Source organism: Eublepharis macularius, chromosome 14, assembly GCF_028583425.1.
Source record: "Eublepharis macularius isolate TG4126 chromosome 14, MPM_Emac_v1.0, whole genome shotgun sequence".
Taxonomy (NCBI): domain Eukaryota; kingdom Metazoa; phylum Chordata; class Lepidosauria; order Squamata; family Eublepharidae; genus Eublepharis; species Eublepharis macularius.
Window position 1 is genome coordinate 5,554,276 of NC_072803.1, and position 25,906 is coordinate 5,580,181.

General features: G+C 46.6%; 1 protein-coding gene across 1 annotated transcript; it reads right to left on the minus strand.

Moving 5' to 3' along the window:
• Nucleotides 1-5,910: 5,910 nt before the first annotated feature.
• On the minus strand, nt 5,911-25,858 carry POU2AF2 (POU class 2 homeobox associating factor 2). The gene is made up of 5 exons (XM_054997987.1): nt 25,798-25,858; nt 23,048-23,157; nt 14,339-14,381; nt 10,918-11,216; nt 5,911-6,935 (listed from the first exon to the last, which is right to left on the minus strand). Exons 1-5 carry the CDS (start codon nt 25,856-25,858, stop codon nt 6,549-6,551), a joined length of 900 nt encoding a protein of 299 aa, XP_054853962.1. The 3' UTR covers nt 5,911-6,548.
• Nucleotides 25,859-25,906: the final 48 nt, after the last annotated feature.

A 25,906-nucleotide genomic window follows, 5' to 3' on the forward strand; every position in this document is an offset into this window, starting at 1 on the left:
CTGATTAGCCCTTTTTATCAGTAACCCAACCCCAACTCCCGAGACAGGGGGGGGGAGATTGTTGGAACGATGGAGCATTCCGAATGTAGCGGGTTCCACTTCAACTAAACCAGATAAATTGGAACTCTAAAGTCTGAGAAGGAATTTGGAGGGGGAGAATTCCGGAAACATATCGATTCGGGAGCACGATGCAGCCGGCCAGGAAGCACCGTACCCCTGATTTTTAGGTTGCAAGCAAGAGGAGACCTTGTGAGTTATCTGGACCCAGTTTGCTGCTTACAAGCCTGGGCCACCACTGACTGCTGGTTACACCAACCTGCCTTCCTCAATAGCTTGTTTGTCTTGGGGGCAAAGTCCAGGATTTCTTGCTTTATTTGTGTGTGTGGTTATTTTCCTTGCTTGAATAAAGAAGGGGGGGGGGGAAAGATGTGGCAACAGATCAAAATAATCCGAGGAAGCCGGGTCAGCTACATACACACACGCAGCCTGCAGAGATTGTGTTTCCATCCAGACAGGTCTCAACAGGATCTTGAAAACCAAGAAATTCCAAGGAGTGGAATGTGCAGTTGCCAGTGGGTGTGGAAGCCCAAACTTACCAGTTTGTTTGGAGATAGAGCCCTTAAGCAGTGGTCACCGCAGCACATTTCTAAAAAGTGTCTCCGCCTAGTCCTCACAAAGCCTTGAATTCTGTATTGTTTTGCTTGAGATGGCCTGTTTTTAATGCTTCCCCACATAAAAAAGCTCCCTGTATGCAGATAGCTAGTGTTGCAGGAGGAGGGCAAAGCTAAATCCTTCCTTTACAGGCTATTTTACTATATGCAGGGATTTTTTAATACTTTTAAACCGATGCTGTATAGCCCAGAATTTTACCACTGCAGTCTGCCGTCTCATTCTGAAAAATACATCAGCTTTCTTTAAAATTGACGAGTTGAAGCATAACAGAGGAATGCAATAGAGGTAAAGTTCCCACTGGTTCTCCCAAGCAACCCTTTGGGAGCCAGCCCAAGGATGGTTCCCCCAAAGTCCAGAGACTGTGCTGACCTTATTCCTAACAGCATGTCTGCCCACCGTGACATATTCTTTCCTAGAGATGCAAAATAGGTACATGGGTAAAAGGGGGCATTTTTTGCCACCTTTGGATCTAACCTGCACTTGCGTGAGGGCGTGACGATAGGAAGAGCCATTTTTTGAATGGAACATTCAAAGGAAGGTAGGTTCCTTTGCAGTACAGACCCAGAAAGAGCACAGAAAAGTGAAAATGCCCATCATGTGTGGGTAGTTAAAATAGCAGGATTTTCATCCAGTGGCACCTTAGAGATCAACAAGATTTTCAGAGTGTTAAGTTTTTGAGGTCCTGACCTGGATAGCCCAGGTGAGCCTGATCTCATCAGATGAGAAGCTAAGCAGGGGCAGCCTTGGTTAATAATTGGATGGGAGACTTCCAGCAAAGACCAGGGCTGCAGAGGCAGGGAATGACCAACCACCTCTGTTAGTTTCTTGCCATGAAATCCACCCCCCTACAAGGGTTGCTGTAGGTCAGCTATAACTTGAGGGCACTCTACCACCACCAAGTTTTCAAGAGGTATCGCTCCCTTCGTCAGACTTCTGGTAGCTAAAATGTCAGCCTTAGTGCGCCATGGTCTGCTCTTAAAGACTTCGTACAGCAAATTGGCCTGCTTAAGACCCCCAGGTTCATTTGCCATGGGGCCACCTGTGTCTTGCAAAGAATTCTGGGGTACGTTTTAAAATAAGCAATCAATTCATGTGTTTCACTGGCCATGCCATCGGTCCAGTCACATTACAAGTAAGTGTGGAGCATGTCCGTTACTCTGCATTGCATCAGTATATCCGCTGGGGAAGCTTATCCGGCGCTCCTGATATCTATGAGAAACTCTTGGTAAGATTCTAAAGACCCAGAAATCAGTCTGAAAGCAGCACAGGACTTCTTCTTGTGTTGGGACTTTCTAGAAAGCGACAAATGAGCATGCTTTCCAGATAATCAAACACCATGCAAATGCCGTGAGTTTCTTGGCAAACACCACCACCTCCTGGCCACTCCGGAAATGTCCACTTCTGCGTGTCTGACAAAGTGGTAAAGAGTCCAGTAGCACCTTTAGGACTAACCAACTTTATTGTAGCATAAGCTTTCGAGAGCCACAGCTCTCTTCGTCAGATCATCATGCATCTGACGAAGAGAGCTGTGGCTCTCGAAAGTTTATGCTACAATAAAGTTAGTTAGTCTTAAAGGCGCTACTGGACTCTTACTATTTTGCTTCTACAGACTAACACAACTAACTCCTCTGGATTGCTGACAAAGTGAGTGCTTTGAGTCACGAAAGTTTATACCAGGGAAAATTTTGTGGGTCTTCAAGGGCCAAAATAAACATGCTGCTGAACTTGTAGCTGCCTCGGGTTTGTTATCACCACTTTGAAGTTATTTTAAAATGCTACAAAGGCCTGCAGCACAAATCTTCCTCCCCCCCCGCCCCCACTCAGTATCTCTTCTAGTGCTGAGCCCCACTGTGCCATGGAATCTTGCTGGGTGGCAGGGCCAGTTGGTCACACCTGTCCTAACCTGTTCCACCCCACAGGAATGTTGTTGCGAGAAGGATAAAATGGAGGAGAATGGTATAGGTTGCTTCAGGTCCATGCTGCGGAGAAAGGCAGGTATAAATGAAGTAAATTTAAAAATGGTGTGTGGACAGGGGATGGGGGTGGGGGTCCCCGAAGCATCATAATTGACAAGAAAGCCCCAGCCCTGTGCTCACAAAGTCCAGAGCAGTAGCCCTATCGGTCCTTCCGACAAGAATGAAAAGTGATGTTCTGACATTAAAAGACAATCAAATTTATTGTGACAGAATCTGTTGTGGCCTGGACTTCCTTTCCTCAGATGGATGAAGAATACCCTCAGAAATGATGCGCAGTCTCCCATGTTCTTGCAAGTTAGTAGCAGCAGCCTCACACATGCAAAAGGCACACTTTTATTGCATGTTCTAAAATGGGTCACAAGTACTTTGCATATTGTCTCATCACCACAGCTTGGGAACGGTGACTTGTGCACAGGTCAAGACATGGAGTTGCTTATGCAGGTCTGTGGATATTCGGCAACATTTTTATTTGGTTGGTGAAAGTTGTTGGAGGAGGATTTTTTTCCCTTTACAGAGATGGTACAGAAACAAAATCTTTGTTTTACAAACAGCTGCTTAAGGAAGGCAAGGCGTTTAATTGAAATTTGGCCTTGACCTTGGGCCATACTTACCGTTGCCTGAAATCCAGGAAGTTTTGATCATGCACGACAAGCAGCTTCCACTACTATAGCATAATGAAGAATATCACCAGTTTGCCGACAAGATTGCCAACTGTCCACTGTCAACGCTTGGGAACATTTGTGAGGGTGAACCTAAGGACGGCACAACAGCCCAGATGCTATGATATCACTTCCAGACAAGCACCTGGAAGTGATACTATGGAGGCCATGACACTCTAGGAATTCTTCCAATCTCTACAGTAAAAACCATAAAGATGTGGGGAAGTTCCTAGGGCATCATGGATGCTATTTCAGAGGAAAACTGGCATTCTGGGCATGTGAAGTTTGGATATTGGCAGGAGCCATAGTATACTCAGCTGGAAGATTATATAAGACCTGGGCATAAAGGAAGGGAAACAGTAACCAGCTGTGTTAGAAGAAGGCTGTAATGTTTCTATGCAGAGGTGAAATGGATCCATGATATGGACAGTGAGCTTTGTACTAAGAAAGTAAGTCCCACTGAATTCTTCCATGAGAGCGCCTGTTTAGAACCAGGCGGGGAGGACTGGCGGAGGTCTGAAACCAGCAGCTAGGACTAGAAAAATGACCCACTCTTCAAATTCTGTGACTCAGTAGAGGAAGGGGGAAATAGCTGCAGGCATGCAAGCCACTATTTATAGCAGCAGGGATGGAGTGAAGGAAAACACCTGCTGCTAGCACCACGTGGCTGATGTGTGTCTGTTCCAACAGAAGACCCTAAGGGCCAAGCTACAAGTGGTGAATTACATTTGAATGGCAAGTGAACAGACTCACGTGTATTCCTCCCTGTTCACTTGTGCTCCACTCGATCATGTAGAGTGGAGCACAAGTGAACAGGGAGGAATACACATGTGTCTGTTCACTTGCCATTCAAGTGTAATTCATCACTTGTAGCTTGGCCCTAAGAAGTTGTTTGAGTCTTAATAGCTCCCCCTGGTGGCCATGAAGTCTCCTTTGAGGTGACTGTTTCTTCTGAGGAAATCGCTTTCTTTTTTCAGCGCTTGCATGCATTTTAAAACAACCTTGAGAAGCAGTGAGTTGCGGCAAAAATAAACAGGACTCTTGTGGCACCTTAAAAAAAGCAACCTTGCATTTTAATTTTGGTACAGGCTTTTGTAGATTTTAGCTCACTTTTGTCTGATGCATGAATGCACTTACTCTGGTCCACGAATAACAACTTACTAGGCTTTTATGGTGTCATGAGATTGCTGTTCGAATTACCTTGCATGTCTTTGCACCAGAATCACAGCAGTGCAGGGGCATTTTCTTCTCCAGGGGCCCCTTGCAAGCTTGACTTTGCACACCCCTTCTTCAGAACATTATTTTCCTGCAAAACGACAGGTGTTTGCTAACTAAACATAAACAGTGCAGAGAATCCACATGGTGGTGTGCAGTGTGAGTTATTTGACCCTCTTCCACGAGGATATCAGTCAAAGAGACGACTTTTTTTTAAAATTTCCCATTTGCTTCAATATTTGAAAGAAAGTTAAAACCTTGACGTGCTGACGAAATAGGAACACGGCTATTTGGACTACAGCATGCTATTAACTGCTAAGAATTATTTTTTCCCCATTGAGTAGATTTTCAGATTACTGAATTCTTCATTGTCTCATATGAGACTGTGAATATTTCTAGTGGAGCTTCCTGCAACTATCAAAAGGACAGAAGTACAGAAGGGGCTTGAAAGGAGTGGCTGTGGCTGAGAAACAGGAAATTTACTTGGCATCCAAAAGGTAGCAGGTTCAATCCCTGACAGCTCTGGTTAATAACAACAACATTCAATTTACATACCGCCATTCAGAACAACTTAACGCCCACTCAGAGCGGTTTACAAAGAATGTCATTATTATCCCCACAACAAAACACCCTGTGAGGTGGGTGGGGCTGAGAGAGCTGTGACTGACCCAAGGTCACCCAGCTGGCTTCATTCAGAGCAGTAGGGAATCAAACCTGGCTCTCCAGATTAGAGTCCTGCCGCTCCTAACCACTACACCAAGATCGGATAGTAGGTGATGTGAAAGACCTTTGCGTAAGTGTCCCTGCAGAGCTGCTGCCAGTCCAAGTGGACAATACAGATCTTGAGGGACTGAGTCCGTATAAGACAGCTTCATGTGTTAAGTATTCAAAGTTGATCCTAGAAAACTGACACATACCCAAGACAGAGAGAGCTTTTTAAATTTATAAAGTAACATTTTTTACTATGCTGGGAGAAGCCCCCCCCCCCACACACAAGTATGCTGAATCACCTGTCCGCGGGTGGCTGTCTTTTGTTTCCAGCCATCATATTTGTTATTAGAAGCCTTGATCTTTTGGCTGCAATGCGCACTTACTGCGGAGCAAGGGCCCACCGGATTTTGCACGATTTACATCTATGAGAATGTGCAAAGGACTGCACTACGCACAGGGCCAACATCTCTTTGGGTGTGGAGCCTTAGACGTCGTGCAGGGAGTAACTGCCAGGTGCCACTAGACGAACAGAAGCAGTGCCAGCCTGGGGGAGATTAACAATGTGTGCCGTTACTAGTGATGCCCATTGTGTAGTTGCCGTGAACAGCAGTCTCTGGACTGTTTTATCTCCATGCGCCATGTAATCCTTTGAAAACTGGTTCATCATCCCAGTAACCATGTAACAGTGAGTTCCGGAGGGTGACAGTGTACATCCTTTTTGTGTGTGTCTTAAACCTGCAGCCTGTCAATTTCAGGGAAAGACTCCCCCAGCTCCCGTTTTTAAAATAATGTATTTTCAGTGGGTCAGGAGAGAAATTTCTACTTCTCCAACATTCTGGGCATCTGTGGAACTTTCCTGATTTCCTAAGGGCCATGGGGCGGCGAGATTGGCCTTCGGATCAGCTGGAAACTATTAACTTCCTGAATTAAGTTGGTCTGGGCTCTGCCTGCCTCTGCTTTAGATTGCCCATTCTCTGCTGGGGTCACGGAGGCTGTGCTACATCTGGGGAGGGGTATTGATGGTCATCTTTCCCAAGTAAGACAAGCTCGTTGATTTGTCCTGAGTTAAGGTTATCCGTTGATCATAGCCCCCTTGGAAGGGAGCTTCCTCTTCATACAGAAAGAATAATTGTAATATGGATGATTCAAAACATTTGGTAAGCAAAGTTCGCAGTTTTCTCCCTGTGAGTTTTCTGTGTGCAAGGTAAGCGTCGGTTTGCGTCCCAGTGCCAGAGCCTGAATTGGGAGTTTTAGGATTCGCTTGTTTTTCACAAAGTGGCTTTGTTTTTGTCCTTCTGTCGCCAGTCTCTTTTGCTCAGTAAGCTCTTCGACATTCGTACGGCCCCCAAAGAGAGCTCCCGTCGTCCTTTGGCCAGAGGGAGCTGCTGTCGTGGAGAGCAGTTGTATCTGCAGGCTCCTCTGAAGAGACGTGAAGCATCTTGGGTGTGAGGTCGTTGGCCACAGTCATAAAAGATGAGAAAGGGTACGGGGAGGCAGTGGAGTAGCCGGACGTATAGTGGACGTCTTCAAGAGCGTGCAAGGAGAAGGACTGAGCTCCAGGAAGAGGAGAATTCCAGCTGGGATTTCTGTACTGGGAAGACCCTCCTGGCTCATGCGAGGAAAGGCAGCCAGCGGAAGAAGATGCTTGCAGAGAGTCGGAACAGATGTCTGGCTGGCCCAAGCTATCCGGCTGGGCTTGTTCCTGAGGATGAAAACAAAGCACATCTTGAAATTCCCTCCGATGGTAGGGAGAGAAGGTTTCCCAAAGCATCCAGCAAGACTATTTTTTTTCTTCCCAAGATTTTAGGACATTTTTAAAAAAAATCAAAATTCTCCCTTTTATTTTCCTTACTGCTGAGTTTCAAAGAGACTGCCCTGCTGTAAGACTGGGTTTATTTCATGCTTCTTTGAATAGTTTTTATCTGTTTATTTTGCTAATAGCTTTCATGAGATTTATGCTCTCTTCTGGATCGCTTTCAAGTATTGTTTTATTGCATTATTCTTGGGATCTGCCTCAAATGTCTTAGGATGAATACGACAGAATACACATATTTTCAATAAAGGCATTGCAAGGAGCTACAGCGAGGGGGTATAAAGGGGGGTATAACTGGCCTCCTCAGTTTATATGCATGTGCGTGAAAGAATTAAGTCTGATGGGACACAACAAGATTGCGGGACTTTTTTTCCTTAGGAAACCTTAAAATGCCAGGAGGAAAGTCCTGTTTAGGGGCGAGTGTTTGCAAGCACAGACACTGGCAATAGAAGCCAAACATGCAATGGAATTTATTGTTTTGACGTAAAAGCCATTGGCCCTTACAGCCACGGAGACAGACTGGGATGTGTGCACACAACCAGGCCCAGTGCCAGGTTTTCTGGTGCCTGAGGCCAGGGGCAGCTTCAGCGCTGTTGCTGCCCCCATGCGCATGTGTGCGCACCTGGACTGCATGATGACATCACGCAGCAGGAAGCTGGGATGGCGTGTGTGCGTCCTCCCAGCCATCCCGCTCAGTTGTTCTGCACGCCACCCTGGCCGCCTGCTGTGCCTGGCCCGCAACTGCTGCGCCCAGCCAGGAGCACGTGCTGGCGGTGGCGGTGGCAACAGCATGGGGCAGGTGAACGGGAGGGCCAGGGGGCTGCAGCAGCAGCTGCAGACCAAGCACGGCGGTGCGCAGGTGGCTTCCCAGCCCTCCAGCATTGCTGCCACCAGCAATATGGTGTGCGCCTCCAGCCCTGGCACTCCCTCCAGCGCCTCAGATCTCGAGGCGGCTGCCGGACCTGTTTCTATGGACGCATCGGCCCTGCACACAACAGAATGGTGCATCTAGCTCTCTTGTTTCTTGAGCAGGAAAGGAGACCAGGCCCAGGCTCTCGCCAGCCTGCCTTCAGTTCTCAACAGCCAGCCTCTCTGCCTCACACTGTTAGTTGAAATATAATAATGATAATAATATTCAATTTATATACCACCCTTCAGGATGACTTAACACCCACTCAGAGCGGTTTACAAAGTATGTTATTATTATCCCCACAACAAAACACCTTGTGAGGTGGGTGGGGCTGAGAGAGCTCCAGAGAGCCGTGACTAGCCCAAGGTCACCCAGCTGGCTTCAAGTGGAGGAGTGGGGAATCAAACCCGGTTCTCCAGATTAGAGTCCCATGCTCTTAACCACTACACAAAACTGTTTATATGCCCCTCTTCCACTTGGAAAAAAAATCCCCAAGGCAGCTTACAAAATTTAAAAATGCACATAGGAAAATGAAGCTAAACCAAGTGGCAAAAGCATTCTGAATAAAAGCAAGAGCATTGTACAGAGCCTATTTCTTAAAAGGATGCTGAATTCTGCACTCTGTAGCTTTCCTAGTGTAATCATAGAATTGTGGGACATGGAACAGACTTCGTCCCAAAGTTACAAAATGAACACTTGCTCTGCATGGGGTCTGGATCAAAGGAACCCAATTTTGATTCACTAGATTGTGTAGAAAATTGTGGTCTATACAGTTGCAAGGAAAATCCCTTCAGCATGACCCTTTTTGCCAGAGATTTGGTATTAAACATTTGATCAAAGCTACCTGCATTGTCAGAAACACCATCAGCTCCCCACCTGGTTGCCTATTTACACACACACCCCAATGATTTAATGAATGGCCAACACTTAATTAGGTACTTTTAGAGTCTGCACCTACTGGATGTATGCCCTCTCCCCTGCCATCAACCAATCAATCATTTATTTATTACGGTCAAAGACCAGCAACAATAAACATACATTAACAGAGCAATTCAAGGAGTATACATACAATTAAAAGTACAATAAAAATATAAAAATAGGAAATATAATTCAATGAATCAGCACTGCAGCTGATGGCAGCTGCACAGAATCTCGGGACTATGAAATGAAAGGTGGGGAAGGAGGGAATGTATTAGTCCCTAGCAAAGGCAACTTGCTAAGATGCCTGTGCTGTTCTGTGAGTGGTTTCATGGTCTGCCAGAAGAGCACAGCAAGGTAGAAAGGTCTGGTCTGAGTTGCCTCCTGATCAGGGCTTTTTTTCTGGGAAAAGAGGTGGTGGAACTCAGTGGGTTGCCCTCGGAGAAAACGGTCATATGGCTGGTGGCCCCGCCCCCTGATCTCCAGACAGAGGGGAGTTTAGATTGCCCAATCTAAACTCCCCTCTGTCTGGAGATCAGGGGCGGGGCCACCAGTCATGTGACCATTTTCAAGAGGTTCCGGAACTCCGTTCCACAGAGTTCCAGCTGAAAAAAAGCCCTGCTGCTGATGAAGAAATGTGTTTGTTCTTGCTCACTATTATCACATTCATGACAGCTGAAACAACTGTCAAAAGGAGAACGCTAGAGTTGGCAAAAGGATAACACGGGTTGACACTGAAGACACAAGTTCTTTACAGGACTTCTTCCAGACTTCTGATCTTAAATCAAGATTTAAAGTAACTTTAAGGGAAAATACTGTTTGTACCAATTCTAATCCTAATGAAGCTAGCAGATGCCAGTTTGGTGTAGGGGTGAGGAGTAATCTGGAGAACCAGGTTTCATTCCCCGCTTCTCCACTTGAAGCCACCTGAGTGACACAGCTTCTAGGAGCTCTCTCAGCCCCACCTACCTCACAGGGTGATTGTCGTGGGGATAATGACATACTTTGTAAACCGCTCTGAATGGGCATTAAGTTGCCCTGAAAGGCGGTTTATAAATCGAATGTTATTACTACGTCTGAGATTCCAGGCTCAAGGACAACTAGAAGAAAGGAGGTATGCCATTTCTCCAATCTTCCTGGTATGTTTTGGAGGACAGGCTGGATAAATGAGTGTCTGAGGTCATCATAAAAGGGGAAGTGCAGCAATAAACGGCCAACTGTTTCAATTTCCTCAGTATCACACGGGCATAAACACTCGTGAAACGGGACACACGATATCTAATAAAGAGGATAGGAGAACATTGAGATGGGCCACAGTGAAAGCTTTCTTGTGTTTGGGAATGCGTAAATAGTTTGACAACACCAGTTTCTTGGTCTTGTGTGATGGTATTTTACAGTGGAATTTTGATAGTGTTGAAGTTTAATGTCCCAGATCCTTCGCTTAATTTCTGATTTGGCGTTTGAGTAACCAAAGGTTATGAAACTGCTAAGAAAATATCCAAACAGTAAAAAACAGGGCTATCAGCCAAATGGCTTTAGGGAAGAACTTCTTTATCCCAATGGCCGAGCCTTTGACTCCCCAATTTTCCCTATGCCACTGTTGCTGCGGCCCACTCTGTGGCATGCTCAGGATTATAAGAATAATTCACACAAGGCACAAATGAGAGGGTAAACAGGTCCCGGACTGCACTACTACAAACTTCAGGGGGAATATTGTACACCTGAATGTTTTCCTGTAAAAAAGATCCCTGAGGATGGAAAACTAGCATGTTAGGAAAAGGCTAAGTTAGCCGTTTTCTCCCTGCCATGATAGTTTTCTATGTGCAAGGTATTGTCTTTCTGTCTCTCTACGGCAAAGCAGTCAAATCTACCACCATCAACCCGATTCAATACAGTCCAGAAACACTTGTACCCTCTTATCTGTTATTGATGTGAGTTAGAATTCTAGACATTTTCTGCATTGAGTTCCCCCCTCCCAATAAAAACAAAGAATCCCGACCCTTTAGCCCCCACAAGACTGTGGGGCTCACACCCTTTACTCACACTTAAAAAATGTGCAGAATCACTAGGGAAAGATGGCACGACCGAAGACAATGGTGAGGAGCCAAAGAGGGACGCAGCGCCAGAGGTGACCGGTGTGACACGGTGGTCCCCATATTGATCGCTGAAGTAGGTGTCCAGCAAAGAAGGGTATCCTTGAACCCCGTGTGATTCGTACGCAAAGGGCTTTGCTAGGAAAGAGGGTGAGTAGACTTCACTGGAGATCTGCTTATTGCTTTGTAAATCCATATCTGCCATCAAGGACCTGCGAACTCCATAGTAGCCGGACACAGCTGGGGAACCTTTTAACAAAGGAGAAGTCAGATAGCACCACATCAGGAACCAACAGGGAGCGGAGCTGAATACACAAACGCTGTCTCCAAATGCATGTTCCAGATGCACGCCCGGAAGATGTATTTTTCTAAAAATTAACACTTCGCTTATTTTATGATAAAATTCTAAGTGGATTATAATAAACTAAGAGAAACTACATCAAAAGAAACAGGAGTGTTGTGGCATCTTAAAGACTAGCACCTTTGTATGGTTCCATAAACATTTGTGAACTAGAATAACAGCGTACGTTTCCATGGCCTTAGAGGTAGACCCTAGTCCACAAACACTTCTGCTAGAATAAAAAAAGGCATTTGCCGTTCAGCTGCCAAAACATGCTTGTTTCTTTTTGCTGCAATGGATTACTATGGTTGCCCCCCCACCCCATTTCTTTCCTTTAATAAAATTTTACTTGGAAGAAGTCAAAGTATTACGGGGGGTGGGAGGTGGAATCTGTGCACAGAAACAATAGGATTCTAGCAGGGCAATGAGTGGACGAAAACTTTGGGAGGTGTTTGGGGTGGATGGCAGCCTGGTGGCACAGAGGGAGGAGATGGTGGCCTCCCTAGGAGACAAGATGTCCCAAATGAGAAAATGCAGGAAATTTGGTATACCAGCTAGTGGCTCTAGATTGGCCTTCTGGTGTCACCTGAATTCCCAGCCTAGGAGGATTACGGACTGCTTGGTCAATGTTTGAGTGAGAGCTGTCTGACCAGGGAGTTGTCCTGGATTGACAGGGCTTTCATTTGAGCTCACTGGTTCCTGACAATTGATGACGCCAATAGATGAGAGGCATTGGGCCACACTAGAGCTGCCAGGTTTCCTGGCGGGAGGGGGGGGCAGAAATCCCCCACTGCCAGCCTCTGCCTCCCGCCACCACTCACCTAGCTGAGAAGGGGGAAAGGTACAAGGAATGGGCCCAGGAGACAAAAACACCTCCCAGGCCAGCGCATAGCAGGGGTGCTCTCAACACATGTGATGACGTCACTTCTGAAAGTAATGTCATCGCGCCCGGCAGCAGGCCTACTCTTGCACTTCACATGGGCCCCGATTGCCCCCTGTGACGTGCAGGAGCATGCCCGCCGCCGGGCGTGATGACGTCACTTGCGGAAGTGACACTATTGCACCAGGAGGGTAAGGGCACTTGACAACTCCAGCTGTGACTAAGTGGTTGCGCATCTCCTTTGCATGCCCTTGGCATCTCCAGATAAACGGATCAAGAAGTAGATGTTCAAAGACCCTGAGATCCTAGAGAGCCGCTGCCAGTCAGGGTAAAGACGGACATTACTAGACGAAGGATCGGACTCCAGATGTGGCAGCTGCACCTGTACCTCCAGATAGCGCCTGTCCTATAGCAACACTCTATGGGACCCCTCTGAACTGGCTTTTGATGTAAATGGGGACTTACCAGTTGTTACAGGCAACAAGAGCTGGACTGGGGCTTACAGGTGCAATAAAATCACAAAAGAAGGTATGGGCTGTGGACTGTCCACATGTGAAACTGTGCCTTATATACTTCTGTGTTGTATTTCATTTTGGATTTTTGATGGCTGTGTGGGGCTGCCCCAGACTCCAAACCCATGACTGCAGTCCTCCACTGTGTTCCTATCGCTTGTTTTGTGCCTAGAGTTGGGCTTAATTTCTCTGGAAGCTCATAGCTGGATACACAAGATTAACTTTTGGTTGAAGTTTGTTTTCTTTCCTATGGGTCTCACACCTTTGATGTTAATAGACACTTTTCAATCAAAATAGAAAAGGTCCCTTTCAGAGAAATTATGGTCCATTGGATATTCTCTTCGCTGCTTCATAGCCTTGGGTTATTCAAAAGCTAAGTCATAAATTAAGCAAACGATCTGGGACATCAAACTTCAACACCATTTAAGTTTTACTGTAAAATAAAATAAATCACCTTGGGAACAAGAAATTGGTGTTGTCAAACTATTTGGCTAATTTACTGATTCCCAAGCACAGGATAGCTTTCACTCTGGCCTGTCTCCATGTTCTCCCATCCTCTTTATTAGAAGGGCAATATTGCGGCGTCCCATTTCATGAGTGTTTATGCCCTTGTACTATGGAGGAAATTGAAACAGTTGGGCATTTATTGCTGCACTGTCCCTTTTAAGACGACCTCGAACATGCATTCATCTGACTTATCTTCCAAAAAAATTCAGGAAGATTGGAGGAATGGCATATCTCCTTCCGTTTAGCTGACCTTGAGCCTGGAATCTCAGACACTGTCGCGATTCTGTACAGCTGCAAGAGTCTACCGAGGTACAGTGCTGATTCAATGAATTATATTTTCTATTTTTCTATTTTTATTGTACTTTTTATTGAATTGTTCTGTTAATGTATGTTTAATGTTGCTGGTCTTTGACCGTAATAAATGATTGATTGATTGCAAACCCATGACTGTGATACTTTCTGTATCCAGATTTCAGAAATAAAGAAGAAATGTTTCTTTTGTGACCTCTGTGATCGTATCTATGGGTGTATATGCGTGTGCACATACACACACAAATCTAAAGTGACATCATGCCAGCCATGGGCATGCTCCCTTACTTTGCTGGGGCCAATTTTGGCCCCAAATAAGCTAAATTTGCCCTGCGGAAAGCATAGGAGCAGGCCCATGGCCAATGTAATGAAGTCAGTTCCCAGAAGTGACGTCATTGTGCAAGTGCTGGGAGCGCGCATGCAGAGACGCAAGGCACAAGCTAAGTGCCAGGTCACCCCTCCCTCTGGAGGATATAGCAACCCGGCAACCATATCACCTCCTATTTGCCACCTCATAACAACAACAACATTTAAGTTACATACTGCCCTTCAGGGCAATTTAATGCCCACGCAGGGCGGTTTACAAAGTATGTCATTATTATCCCCACAAACTGACACCCTGTGATATAGGTGGGGCTGAGAGAGCTCTGAGAGAGCTGTGACTGACCCAAGGTCACCCAGCTGGCTTCAAGCAGAGAAGTGAGGGATCAAACCTGGCTTTCTAGATTAGAGTCCTGCCGCTCTTATCCACTACACCAAACTGCTCTCCAGAAGGTCAGGATAGAAATGAAATGGCAGAGGGGTTGTATAAAAATATGCTTACCTGAGAGTGGGAGAAATGATGACTGTGTGGTTGTGACACTGCCCTGAAAGGAAAAGAACAGAGCCCAGCAGAATAAACAAGTTCATCTTTAGCAAATCTGATCTGATTATATTTTGGGAATCCCAGCAAATGGCTGGATTTCAAATCTTGGGCCCTAATTGGGTACCCAGCTGATTGGAAGTCCTTGTGGCAAACCCAGCCATGACCCGAGAACCTCATGACATGTATTTCAGCCCCCCAGAGGAGAGGGATGGGGATGGATTCTTCTCATTGACATACCGATTGGCTGGTGCTAATGGATCCCTCTTTCTTTGGGGATTTTGATATTTTACTGATATCAGAGGCTATGTAGATTTTTTAAAACATTGTTGTCAGCCAGCTTAGATCATAAAGCTGGAAGTGAACCCAAAGGTCATCTAGTCCAACCCCCTGCCCAATGCAGGAAATTCACAGCTACCTCCCCCCACGCCCCCAGTGGCTCCTGCTCTATGCCCAGAGGAAGGCCAAAAAAGATGATGGACACTTGAAGATTAGGCAGCCTGGACTGGATGCAGTCTTGCCACACAGGTATACTGCCCATCCAACACCCCCCTCCAACTGTGATGGGATAAACAGGAACAAATATTTGTGACCAAGCAGGTCCAGTTAAGCACTGGCTGAAACTCTGAGTCAGATGACATTTTGAGAATGAACTTTCTTCTACATTCTAATCCTCCCCCCTTACTGAAAACAAAAACCACTGGCATGAGTAGTAAATGCTACCCCCCTCCTGCCCTCCGGTTATGATCCTGGAGTGGCAGCATAGAAGTCTCCAGTTTGCATACTGCAAACAGGAGGTTCCTGCCGTGGCAAGCAACCAAATTTAGAGGTTTAGATTTGAATTAAAATTTGCCAGTGTCAAGACTTCCTTTTGGTTGGCGTGCCCGGCTGCCACCTGGTCCGGAGCCTCCTCCATGGAAACGAGCTCATGAGAGCTCCCCCGTTCCAAGCCAGGCTGTCAGACACACACAAAAAGGCCAAAGTCCACGGACAGCTCTTGGGGGGCTGCGCTGGAACTGATGTGCACATCTGGGCTGAGGGGGGCTCCTTTTCAACTCCCAGTGAGTCTGGGATCCTCTGGGTTGGCTTGCCAGCTTGCGGGAACAGCTGCTGGTGTTCCCTGCCCCAGGTGCAGATATCGACTGAGTGATTCATGGGGCAAATGTTGACGCAACGTCTTCTGGAATAGCACTTTGGTTTCAGGCCCAGGCCCAGGCCCAGTCCGGGGTAGGTCAGTTCTCCAGCCAGGCCACCCAAATCACTGTCCTGGGCCTTGATACACTTCAGGGGCTCAACTGACTTCCAGCCAACAGCATCCCAGGAGGATACTGGCATCTCATTGGCAGCGAGGTCCAAGGCAATGCTCTGTGGCACGATTGGCACCAGAGCATTGCCTCGTCATGCTCTGCTCCCTCTTCCAGGCGCCACTTCCCACAGGAAAGGAGACATCACCCCAGTGGCTTCCATGACATCACAGAGTCCTCCAGAGCAACTGATTTTTTGCTGAGAGTGGATTGGCCAAGGGGACCCTGAGGGTCTGTGTGCCGGAAGATGTCTGACCATACGGATCCTTGCCTCTGGTCTTGGTCACCTGAGCATACACAATCCCTGCTAGCCCACCACAACTGCTAGCCAACCACATGCCTCAAGCCAAGCTGCTTCTCCCTCAAGCTCTAGAGTCCCAAGTGGAGAAAACCGATTCTGGGAGGGAAACCAGTTGTTGCCCTTTCTCCGACACCAGCAATGTGAAGCCCCCAGTTCTCCTGTCCCTGAACCTGCAGAGTATGTCAGTACAGAGAGGCGCAATTCTTTATTGTGCTGGCTTGCAAGAGAGAGATGACGCCAAGCCAGAAGCATGAACATCTCCCCACCTGCCTGCAAGACAGCTTTGCTGGGAGCTGGCAACGGGGTTTAAGACAGGTGCCTGGCTTGGCCCTGTTGGAAAACATAATAGCTACAGCCACAGAGCCGGGTGGCAAGAATTTAGCAAACTGGAATTCTTTCAGCCCAAAGGTTTTGGCTTCAGAAAAAGGCTGTTTGCTTACCAAGCCATCCCCGGTCAAGCACCTGGCACACGGGAGACCACTTGTAAAGATAACACCACACATCTGTGTTTGCATAGCTGTGCCAGTTATCAGCAAAGCAGACACACATTCGACACTCGCAACACTGAACACTTAAGATGTGCTCAAGAGAACCGGAGCACTTTTAGGTGGGCCACAGAAAGGCGGAAGCATCACAGAAAACTCACACACCCCGTCCCAATTTCCTGCTGTTGGTGTGTGTGTGTGTGTGTTTTCAGGGCCAGTGCCAGGTTTTCTGGCACCTGAGGCAAGATACCTACTTGTGTCCTTTGCCCTGTGCAATGATGTCACTTCTGACATCATCGAGCAGGAGCGTCCCCCTCACCTGAGGCGGGTGGCAGTGGCGAAGGGGCAGGGAGGAGGCCTGCTTCCCTGCTCACTGCTGCGCCACCTGGGCGCCCGGCTTGTCGAGAGCTGAGCCGAGGCAGGAGGCATCGGCAAAGGGGCAGAGAGGCGAATGGGGACGCGGTCTGCGTCTGGGTCGGGGGCCGGCACGGTGCCTCTTTCAGAGTTCAGTGCTCGAGGTGGCTGCCAGTACCGCCTCCATGGAGGCGCCAGGCCTGTGTGTTTTAATGAAGGCCTAGAAATAATTCTTTGGAACCGGAGGCACCAGGAGGTGAAAAGCAGAAGACAAACAGGATGGCTGCACCTTTACATCCATTTCCCGGTAACAGTGAACCTTGCACTGAATTGTGGCTGACTGTACCTGTTGCATTTCTTTGCCTTTGAGGTAAAAAGGTAAAGGTGCAAGCACCGAGTCATTACTGACCCATGGGGGGACGTCACATCACGACATTTTCTTGGCAGACTTGGGTACAGGGTTGTTTGCCATTGCCTTCCCCAGTCATCTACACTTTACCCCCAGGAAACTGGGTACTCATTTTACTGACCTCAGAAGGATGGAAGGTTGAGTCAACCTTGAGCCGGCTACCTGAACCTGGCTTCTGCCAGGATCGAACTCAAGTCGTGAGCAGAGCTTGGGCTGCAGTACTGCAGCTTATGACTCTGCACCACGGGACTGCCTTTGAGGTGCAGTGTTTAAAATTGTCCCCTTCCTCTGCCCGTACATATATTCTCTTCCATACATCTGGGGAGGTGGGATCTGGCTCACCAAAGCTTCTGCCCCAAGAAATCCATTCATCCTTAAAGCACCCCAAGACTCCTTTCTGGCTTTGCCACACCAGACAGGGCTGGGTCTCCAGTGAAGCAAGGTGAGGCAGGAGTATCCATCAATGGACTGGGAGGGGGCACTTCTCTATCTTGCCTCAACTCCAAGTGCTGCAATGATGCCCACTCCCCATGCGCCAGGAAGCAGAGCAGCTGATACCCCATCCCTCCCAGTTCCCTAGTGATGGATATAGATTTGAAGAAAAGGATTTTATATACTACTTTTATATATCACTTATATGCCTTGCACTTTTTTTCTACGCTCAGGAGCCAATGTAGTATTTGTAATGCAACCTGTAAGAATATGACACTTGAAACAAGAAGATCAAGAGAAGTATGCTGAAACTCCGCAAGAACTGAGGACTAATAATATACTGCTTGTAGAGCTGCACTTATAAAATATTACGCATATATTATATTATTCTATAAGATTCCAATAGGAATCAGTACCAGAGAACCTTTTGTAGAAAACTGATTTGATGCAGCAAGCTGGGTTTGGCCACCTGTGGCCGTATCTTCCTTAAGGCTGAGAAGAAACTGGGAAAAAGGGCACAGATGGGAAAAACATCCCTTCCTACCCACAGACTTCAGTTATCAGAGGGTACCTAGGCTGCCAGATTGAGACTCATTGGCGCCCTTGAAAGTATTATGCCCAGAAGAAAGTAGGTGAGAGGTTAGAAGGTGTCCTTCCAAACTGAGGGCAAGATAAGGGGGTTGCAGGATTTGGAATTCCCCCAAGTAGAGGGGCCAACCCAGAATTGCATCTTCAAATCAGTTCTGATTTGAACTGACCCTAGATACCTTACGAGCCAATAAGATAACAAATATTAGAATATTGTAATATTGTTATGATTATCTGAAAGTATTAATTGCTCTGCGCTTCTATTGTAATTTTGATGAGCTTTTGCACACAAGGAGACCGTCTACTTCTGTGTAAGAAAAAGGCTCGTCCACCGGTTTAATTAAACCATCTGTTTTGCTTCCATTCAAGAAGGACTCCAGGATCTTATTTTAATTTTTATTGTGGTTGGTCGGAAAAGGGAGAATGAACCACAGAGGCGCAAAGTTTTGCGCATAACACTAGGCATTTTTCAAAGGCTGCGATAGTTTGACAAGCCCTCTTGAATATGTGCAGCCTTCCATGGTGTATTTATTATTATTAGTTACTTTATTTGTGCCCTACTTTCCTCCCCGGTGGGGGCCTGAAGCAGCTTACATTGTTCTCCTCTCCTTCACTTTATCCTCACAACAACCCGGTGAGGTAGGTTAGGCTGAGAGTGTGTGGCTGGCCCCAGGTCACCCAATGAACTTCCATAGTAGAGTGGAGATTTGAACCCGGGTCTAGTCTGACACTCCAACCACTATGCCACACTGGGGAACCTGACCTGGAGAATGAGGAGGGAAAGAGTGCCCGCTGCTTTGGGTCCCATTCAGACTGCAGTAGCACCTCATTCCTGCCCTTTGAATCTTACTGTCAATTTGGCTCCAACCCTCCCTGCCTTTGGCAACCAGTCCCAGAAAGCACAGAGATTTCCGGGACTGGTTGCCAAAGGCAGGGAGGGTTGGAGCCAAATTGACAGTAAGATTCAAAGGGCAGGAGTGAGGTGCAAGGCAGCTTTGGTGTGGAGTAGTTGCATTGTACTTCATACAAACTGTAGCAAGTCAGTACTTAGCCTGTTTTAGGGTTGCCAAATGAGAGCTAGTTTGGTGTAGTGGTTAAGAGCACGGGATGGGACTCTAATCTGGACAGCCGGGTTTGATTCCCCACTCCTCTGCTTGAAGCCAGCTGGGTGACCTTGGGCTAGTCACAGCTCTCTGGAGCTCTCTCAGCCCCACCCACCTCACAGGGTGTTTTGTTGTAGGGATAATAATAACATACTTTGTAAACTGCTCTGAGTGGGCATTAAATTGTCCTGAAGGGCAGTATATAAATTGCTTGTTGTTGTTATTTTTATTTTTAAAAGGCTGGCATGAATTGGGCCAGGAGGGCGGGAGAGTCAAAAGTGAACACCATGAGGGTTTTGCAAGCTACAAGAGACAAATTACATGAGGAGAAGCACGTGAAGGGAGTCGCAATGTTAGCCAGGAAGCCGAGTTTTAAAAGAGATCGGAAGGCTTTGTCAATTTCCCCTCTTTACAGAGCCAGGGAGATGCTGCTCAAAGGGTTTGTTAATTTCCTCTTTGCCTCCGGAAGGCTCTGTCAGTTTCACCTCCCCTTCTAGGAGGCCAAGAGGAAATAAACCCTCAGAGGAGCTTTTTGCTGACTCTGTAGAGGGGAAATTGACAAAGCCTTCCGATCTCTTTTAAAACTCAGCTTCCTGGCTTACATTGCAACTCCCTTCACATGCTCCTCCTCGTGTAATTCATCTCTTGTAGCTTGGCTCTCAGAGGATTGAGTCAAACAGAGTAGAAGATGGGGTGATCATAAAGAAACACTTCCAGCTCAAATTATCCGGCTTATTCAACAAAATCCCTGATAGATGAGACCAAAATACCCACTGGGGTGAGCAAAATTGGATGTGAAGCCCCCATTTATTTATTTTTTGCAAGCAAAGGGATCTGTGCTTTTGACTCCCATCTCTCATCCACAGGGCCATTTCAGTGTTCCTTAGCTCAACCATCAACCAAAAGGGAGACTGAAGAATGAAGACCAGAAGAAGACTGAGACTCAGGGCCAAGCTACACATGATGAATGACACTTGAACGGCAAGTGGATTGAGTGGAGGGCAAGTGAACAGGGAGAACAGTGTCATTCGTCATGTGTAGCTTGGCCCTCAGAAGAGCAGCTATGAGGGAGCTAGAAAAGATCCTTAAAGATAAAGATGTGTCTCTGGGGACCAAGATCAAAATAATCCAAACTATGGTATTCCCCATTGCCATGTATGGATGTAAAAGTTGGACAGGAAGAAAATTGATTCATTTGAAATGTGGTGCTGGAGGAGAGATTAAATCAAGCCTGAATTCTCCCTAGAAGCTAAAATAACAAAACTGAGGCTATCATACTTTGGTCACATCATGAGAAGACAAGATTCTCTGGAAAAGTCAATAATGCTAGGAAAAGTGGAAGGCAGTAGGAAAAGAGGAAGACCTAAAACGAGATGGCTTGACTCAATAAAGGAAGCCACGTCCTCCAGTTTGCAGGATCTGAGCAGGTCTGTTAACAATAGGACGTTTTGGAGGTCTTTCATTCATAGGGTCGCCGTAGGTCGGAGGTGACTTGATGGCACATTACACGCACAAGTAGTTACTGTCAGGTGTTTAGAACCAGCATTTTGCCCAGAGGCAGAAGGAATCACCAGATGAGGCCTGAAACTGAGGGGACAGGTCAGACTTTTGTCCCTGGCTAACCCTGTCAAGCCCCTTTACAAATTACGCCCTTGGATACATTCCTGGGAAATCAAAAATGCAAACAGCACGCACATCGTCCCAATGCAAATGCTGTTACAATAATCCTTCGGAGAATAAAGGGTGGGCCTTCAAAGTTAGCGTTTGGCAGCTCTGACAGCTCACTCACCAGCATATAGCCACGGATGCCGAAGCCAGTGCTGGGAGCGCACAGCAGCTGCGGAGAGATTGTGTTTTGTCAAGCAGGAGAATTTAACTGTGTTCCAAAGACCAGTTCCGAGGAAAGGGCGGCGCCTTCCACATGGGAGACGGGGCCGTGCCCTGCTCACCTGCTGTTTGCTTTGGGGTTAAATGATCTGTTTTGTTACAACTCTCTCTCTCTCTCTCTTTGTGATAACACAGTTGCAAGTTTGGCCACAGGGCTGTCTGTGTAAACAAGGAAGTTTACCCCATACTACTGCTTTTGGATTGGATCGAACTGTCAATTGAGAGTTACTGTAGTATGTTGGCTCAGAAAAGCAGCAGTGAACTGGGGAGCCTCCTGTTCAATTTTTCTGCCTGCAAGATGCTCAACTCTAGTTCCCTCCAACACCCTGCCTATAATATGAAGGTAACGATAATAATGAACCACCTTGCAGGGTTGCTGTAAGGATTATTAACTTTGCTTCTCCACTTTAGAATGTGATTTTTCTAAATTCAAAATACAGTCTCACATTTTAGAAGTTTATGGTTTAGCTTTGTCAATATCTCTTAGCGAGCACCAAATATGAAATTACATATGCTGTCGGCTGTCATATACTAAGACCAATACATTAGGATTTTAGAGTCTCTCTCCACGAGACGCCTTGGTGCATGTTTGTCAAGTGTAGGGAGACATAATGTTAGCTGGGAGGCATAGTTTAAAAAGACAGAGCTGAAGGAGATCCCTCCTCAGAAGGTTTGTCAATTTCATCTTCTTCTCAGGGAAGGCTCTGTCAATTTCACTTCTCCAGTCTAAAACTATGTGGAATGGCAACCAGAGGGCAGAGAGGAATGGAAATGGGCTGGAGCTGTCTTCTAGAGCCATGCTTGGACCTGGAGAGGTTATAATGGGCTGAAGTTTCCCTGCTGGCATTTCACAGCCCCTTCACACAGCTCCAATGTATAGCAAAGCCTTTGCCCTGTCTTTTTAAACTACCCTTCCCGGCTACCTTTTCATCTCCCGACACGTGTTCTTCACATGTCAGATGTCTCATGTAGAGAGACTCTTAGTCCAGTGGCACCTTAAAGACCAACAAGACTTTCAGAGTGTAAGCTTTTGAGAGTCAGAGCTCCCTTCTTCAGATACAAGTGATCAATACTTCTCAGCTGTCATATACTGTCAAATGTTATATACTATTGTATGTCACCAATCAAAGGATATCAACTATTAAAATACCGTTGCATGCCATCCATCAATTGCTGTTAATGAGGTACGGTCATAGTGTGACCATTATGTACATATGTAAGCACTTACGTACCACCCCAGAAAGAGACTTTCTAGGCAAGTAAGAAGCAGAGGTGGTTTGCCATGGCCTTCCTCTGCAGAGTCTTCCTAGGTGGTCCCCCATCCAAGTACTGACCCTGCTTAGCTTTGGAGATCAGATGTGATCGGGCTCCTGTGTGCCCACTAACAAACTAAATGCCACTGAGTGTCAGCTATCAAATATGCTACCACAGACCAAATAACTGGATATCGAACAGAGATATCAAACATTTGAAGAATATTTGAAACCAGAGAGTTGAATGCTGCAACTCCCTTCTGCCAGTGTGGACCAAGTTAGATCATTTTGCCAACAGAGAAGGTCCATCTACATCCGAGGAAGGTCTTTCTCCACCAGGAAAAAAAAATCTCGGAAGAAAGAAGTCTTGGGAACCAGTACTGGAAGGGAGTTGTTGGATTCAATCCTCAGATGAGAATTTCAAAGGCTTCCTTTCGAGCAGACCTGTCATGCTTGTGAGTTCCTCCTGAGTACGCTTAGCCCATCCCTTCAGTCCTCCCTAGCCAAACGCTCATTTCCTCGGCAAGCATCCTTGTTCGGAAACTTTCACTTACATTGAACCGTGAGCTGCTTGTCTGTCTTGACCGCTTTTCCGCGAGCAGATCCTTGACCGTGTGCTTGACTCGCACTCCTTGATAAACTCGCTTGCCGAAGTCTGCAGGCACTGAACAAGCAGAGAAAGAGGGAGTGAGTAGGTGGCCGAAAAGGAAGGTCAGATAACCGAAGCCGATCACCAGGTGGTGGCTGGAGATCTCTTGGAAATGCAACTGATCACCAGGCAACAGAGATCAATTCTCCTGGAGAAAATGTCTGCTTTGGAATGTGGGTTCTATTCACCCCCCAAATCTCCAGGAATTTCCCAATCTGGAGATGCGGCTGGCAACCCTAGCCGAGGAGAAGCATCAAGGCCTTCATTCTCTGGAGCATTTAACAGATGATGAATCTCACTTCTGCCTTTACTGTTTTTCTGTTGTTAGTGTTGATTGATTGCTGTTTTACTGGGGCTTTAAAAATACTTCCTTGGGATTTTTTACAATCAACAGGCATTGATTTTGATAGTAACTGCCTCGGAGACTTGTGCAAAAAGCAGGATCTGGTTAATACATAAATAAGACAAGTCTCTAGGCAAGAAGTTGGGCCTCCTCCTTGGAGGCAAAGATATCCCTGCCTTGCTATTTTAGACACCCTAATTTTGAGCTGTTTTCTCCTTGTTTTTGCTTTCCTCTGCTCATTGTGTTTCCCTACAACAAGCTCTTTCAAAATTAAACTAACTTGTAGGACAATAAGCATGTGACTATTCATAACTGTTCAGGAGGGTCTGCGAGTCTCTCTACATGAGATGCCTCAGCGCATTTTTGTCAAGTGTAGCGAGATGCAATGTTAGCCAGGAAGCGTAGTTTAGAAAGACAGAGCCGGCAGAGATTGCTCCTCAGAGGGTTTGTCAATTTCATCTTCGCCTCAGGGAAGGATCTGTCAATTTCACCTTTCCAGTCTAAAACTGTTTAAAAAGACAGAGCAGGCGGTGATTGCTCCTCAGAGGGTTTGTTAATTTCACCTTCGCCTTCCCAAAGGCTCTGTCAATTTCACCTCCCCAGTTTAAAACTGTGAGATCACAACCAGAGGGCAGCCAGGAATGGAAATGGGCTGGAGCTGCCTTCCAGAGCTGGGCTTGGACCTGGAGAGGTTTTAATTGCATATAAAAATGTCAGTATGCATACACGGTATGAGAGAACTGAGAGAGTGGACAAAAATAAGAACAAATACGGGAAGAAACACAGTGGGGGCATTTGCTCATCCTTAATAAACTGCGGCTTGCAGTGATATACAGATGAGCCACCAATGAAAGGCAATTATTTGAAAAGAGGAGCAGCCATGCAGAGCAGGGGGTCTTCACTGGGTCAGATTTCATGTGTCCTGAAAGAGGATAAAAGCATCGGGATAATCCGGCCTTTTTTTGCACAGGCAATTATTGCCACTTTTGGCCCCACATCTCTGAGGGTTATCTTTCAAATTCCAGATGCTTAACTCCCCCTTCAGATTTCAATGTGGCGTTTCAAGGGGTCTCTTCCAAATTTCCTGCCTATGCTTTTTCTGGGAAGGAAAGACCAAAACTTTTCTGTGTAGTGCTACCCCTAAAAATGCCCTTTCTCCGGTATCCCCCTCTAGCTGTCCACGGATAGTGGGGCAGGGAGCGAGCACAAAGAAAGGCCCAGTTTCTGATAACGAAGCCGCAAGTGTTGCCTGCACCTTCATGTCTGCAGGCTTTGCTTCTCTTCTTTCTAAGCATTTGGGAAGACTTTTCTGTTCTGTGGGCTACCCCTGGAAGTTAGTAATGATAAATAATAATGCATTGCCTCTTACTTATGTAGCTAGGGTTGTCAACTCCAGTGTGGGAAATTCCTGAAGATTTGGGGGTGGAGCTTGAGGAGGGCGGGGTTTGAGGAGGGGACCTCAGTGAGGTATGACATTATAGAGGCTGACCTCCAAAGCTGTCATTTTCTCCAAGGGAATGGATCTCTGTCATCTGGAGATCAGTTATCGTTCCAGGAGATCTCCAGGGCCCTCCTGGAGGTTGGCAAGGCAACCTATGTAGCATACTTTGCAGTAACCCTGGCCGTTTCCGCATTACTTACCAGCCACAGAACATCGCACCAAGCTCCCGGAACGACAGCGTCTTCCTGGCGCGATTTCGCGCAAGAATGGCAAAATCGTGCCAGGAAGACGCTGTCGTTCTGGGAGCTTGGCGCGATGTTCCGTGGCTGGTAAGCAGAATGAAAATGGCTCCTGTAAGATAAGACAGGATCGCTGTCAGTACGTTGCAGATGGGTGGGGGGACACAGCAGCCAACTTAGAAACAATATCAACAAATCTTTATTAGGAAACAACAGACACACACACACACAATCTGGATTGATAGCTGGAAAGGGTAACTCTGTCCTCTGCCCCATTTTCCTGCCCTCCAGTGTACCCCCAGAGCTTCCTCTTGCCCTATGGCCACTTCCTGAGCTCTCTGAGATTAGAAGCAGGGCCTTCCTGGCACCACAGTCCTATTCCTTTGCCAACCTTCCTTGTAATAATTCTTAGAGTTGCAATCTGCCATTTGATTGTTGCTTTATTTTTTTTAAATAAAACGCTGTGTGCACTTTTCCTGTTTTCAGAGAATTGCTTTTGTAATTTTTTTATTTTTCTCACAGCAGAATAGTGGCTTGCCATTGTGGCCAATAAGCAAGAGCAGCCTTTGAAAGGACACATAAGGATGGAATGTGGTAAATCTGTCAACAAAACGCCCGACTGAGCGACGTACCACTCATCTTCCTGTACAGAATTGTCCCTGCAAAGAGACTCACCGAACCCGAAATGCTCATCCTGCCTTTCAACCTGCCGTATATTTTTATATTTTGCTTTTCAAGTGT

Coding starts and splice junctions, on each gene's coding strand:
- POU2AF2 (XM_054997987.1), bottom strand. CDS start 25,858: ATGAGCATTTCGGGTTCGGTGAGTCTCTTTGCAGGGACAATTCTGTAC. Junction 14,382..23,047: donor CAAGCAGCTCACGGTTCAAT/GTAAGTGAAAGT, acceptor TTTTCCTTTCAG/GGCAGTGTCACAACCACACA. Junction 6,936..10,917: donor ATTCTGCACATTTTTTAAGT/GTGAGTAAAGGG, acceptor TTTCATCCTCAG/GAACAAGCCCAGCCGGATAG.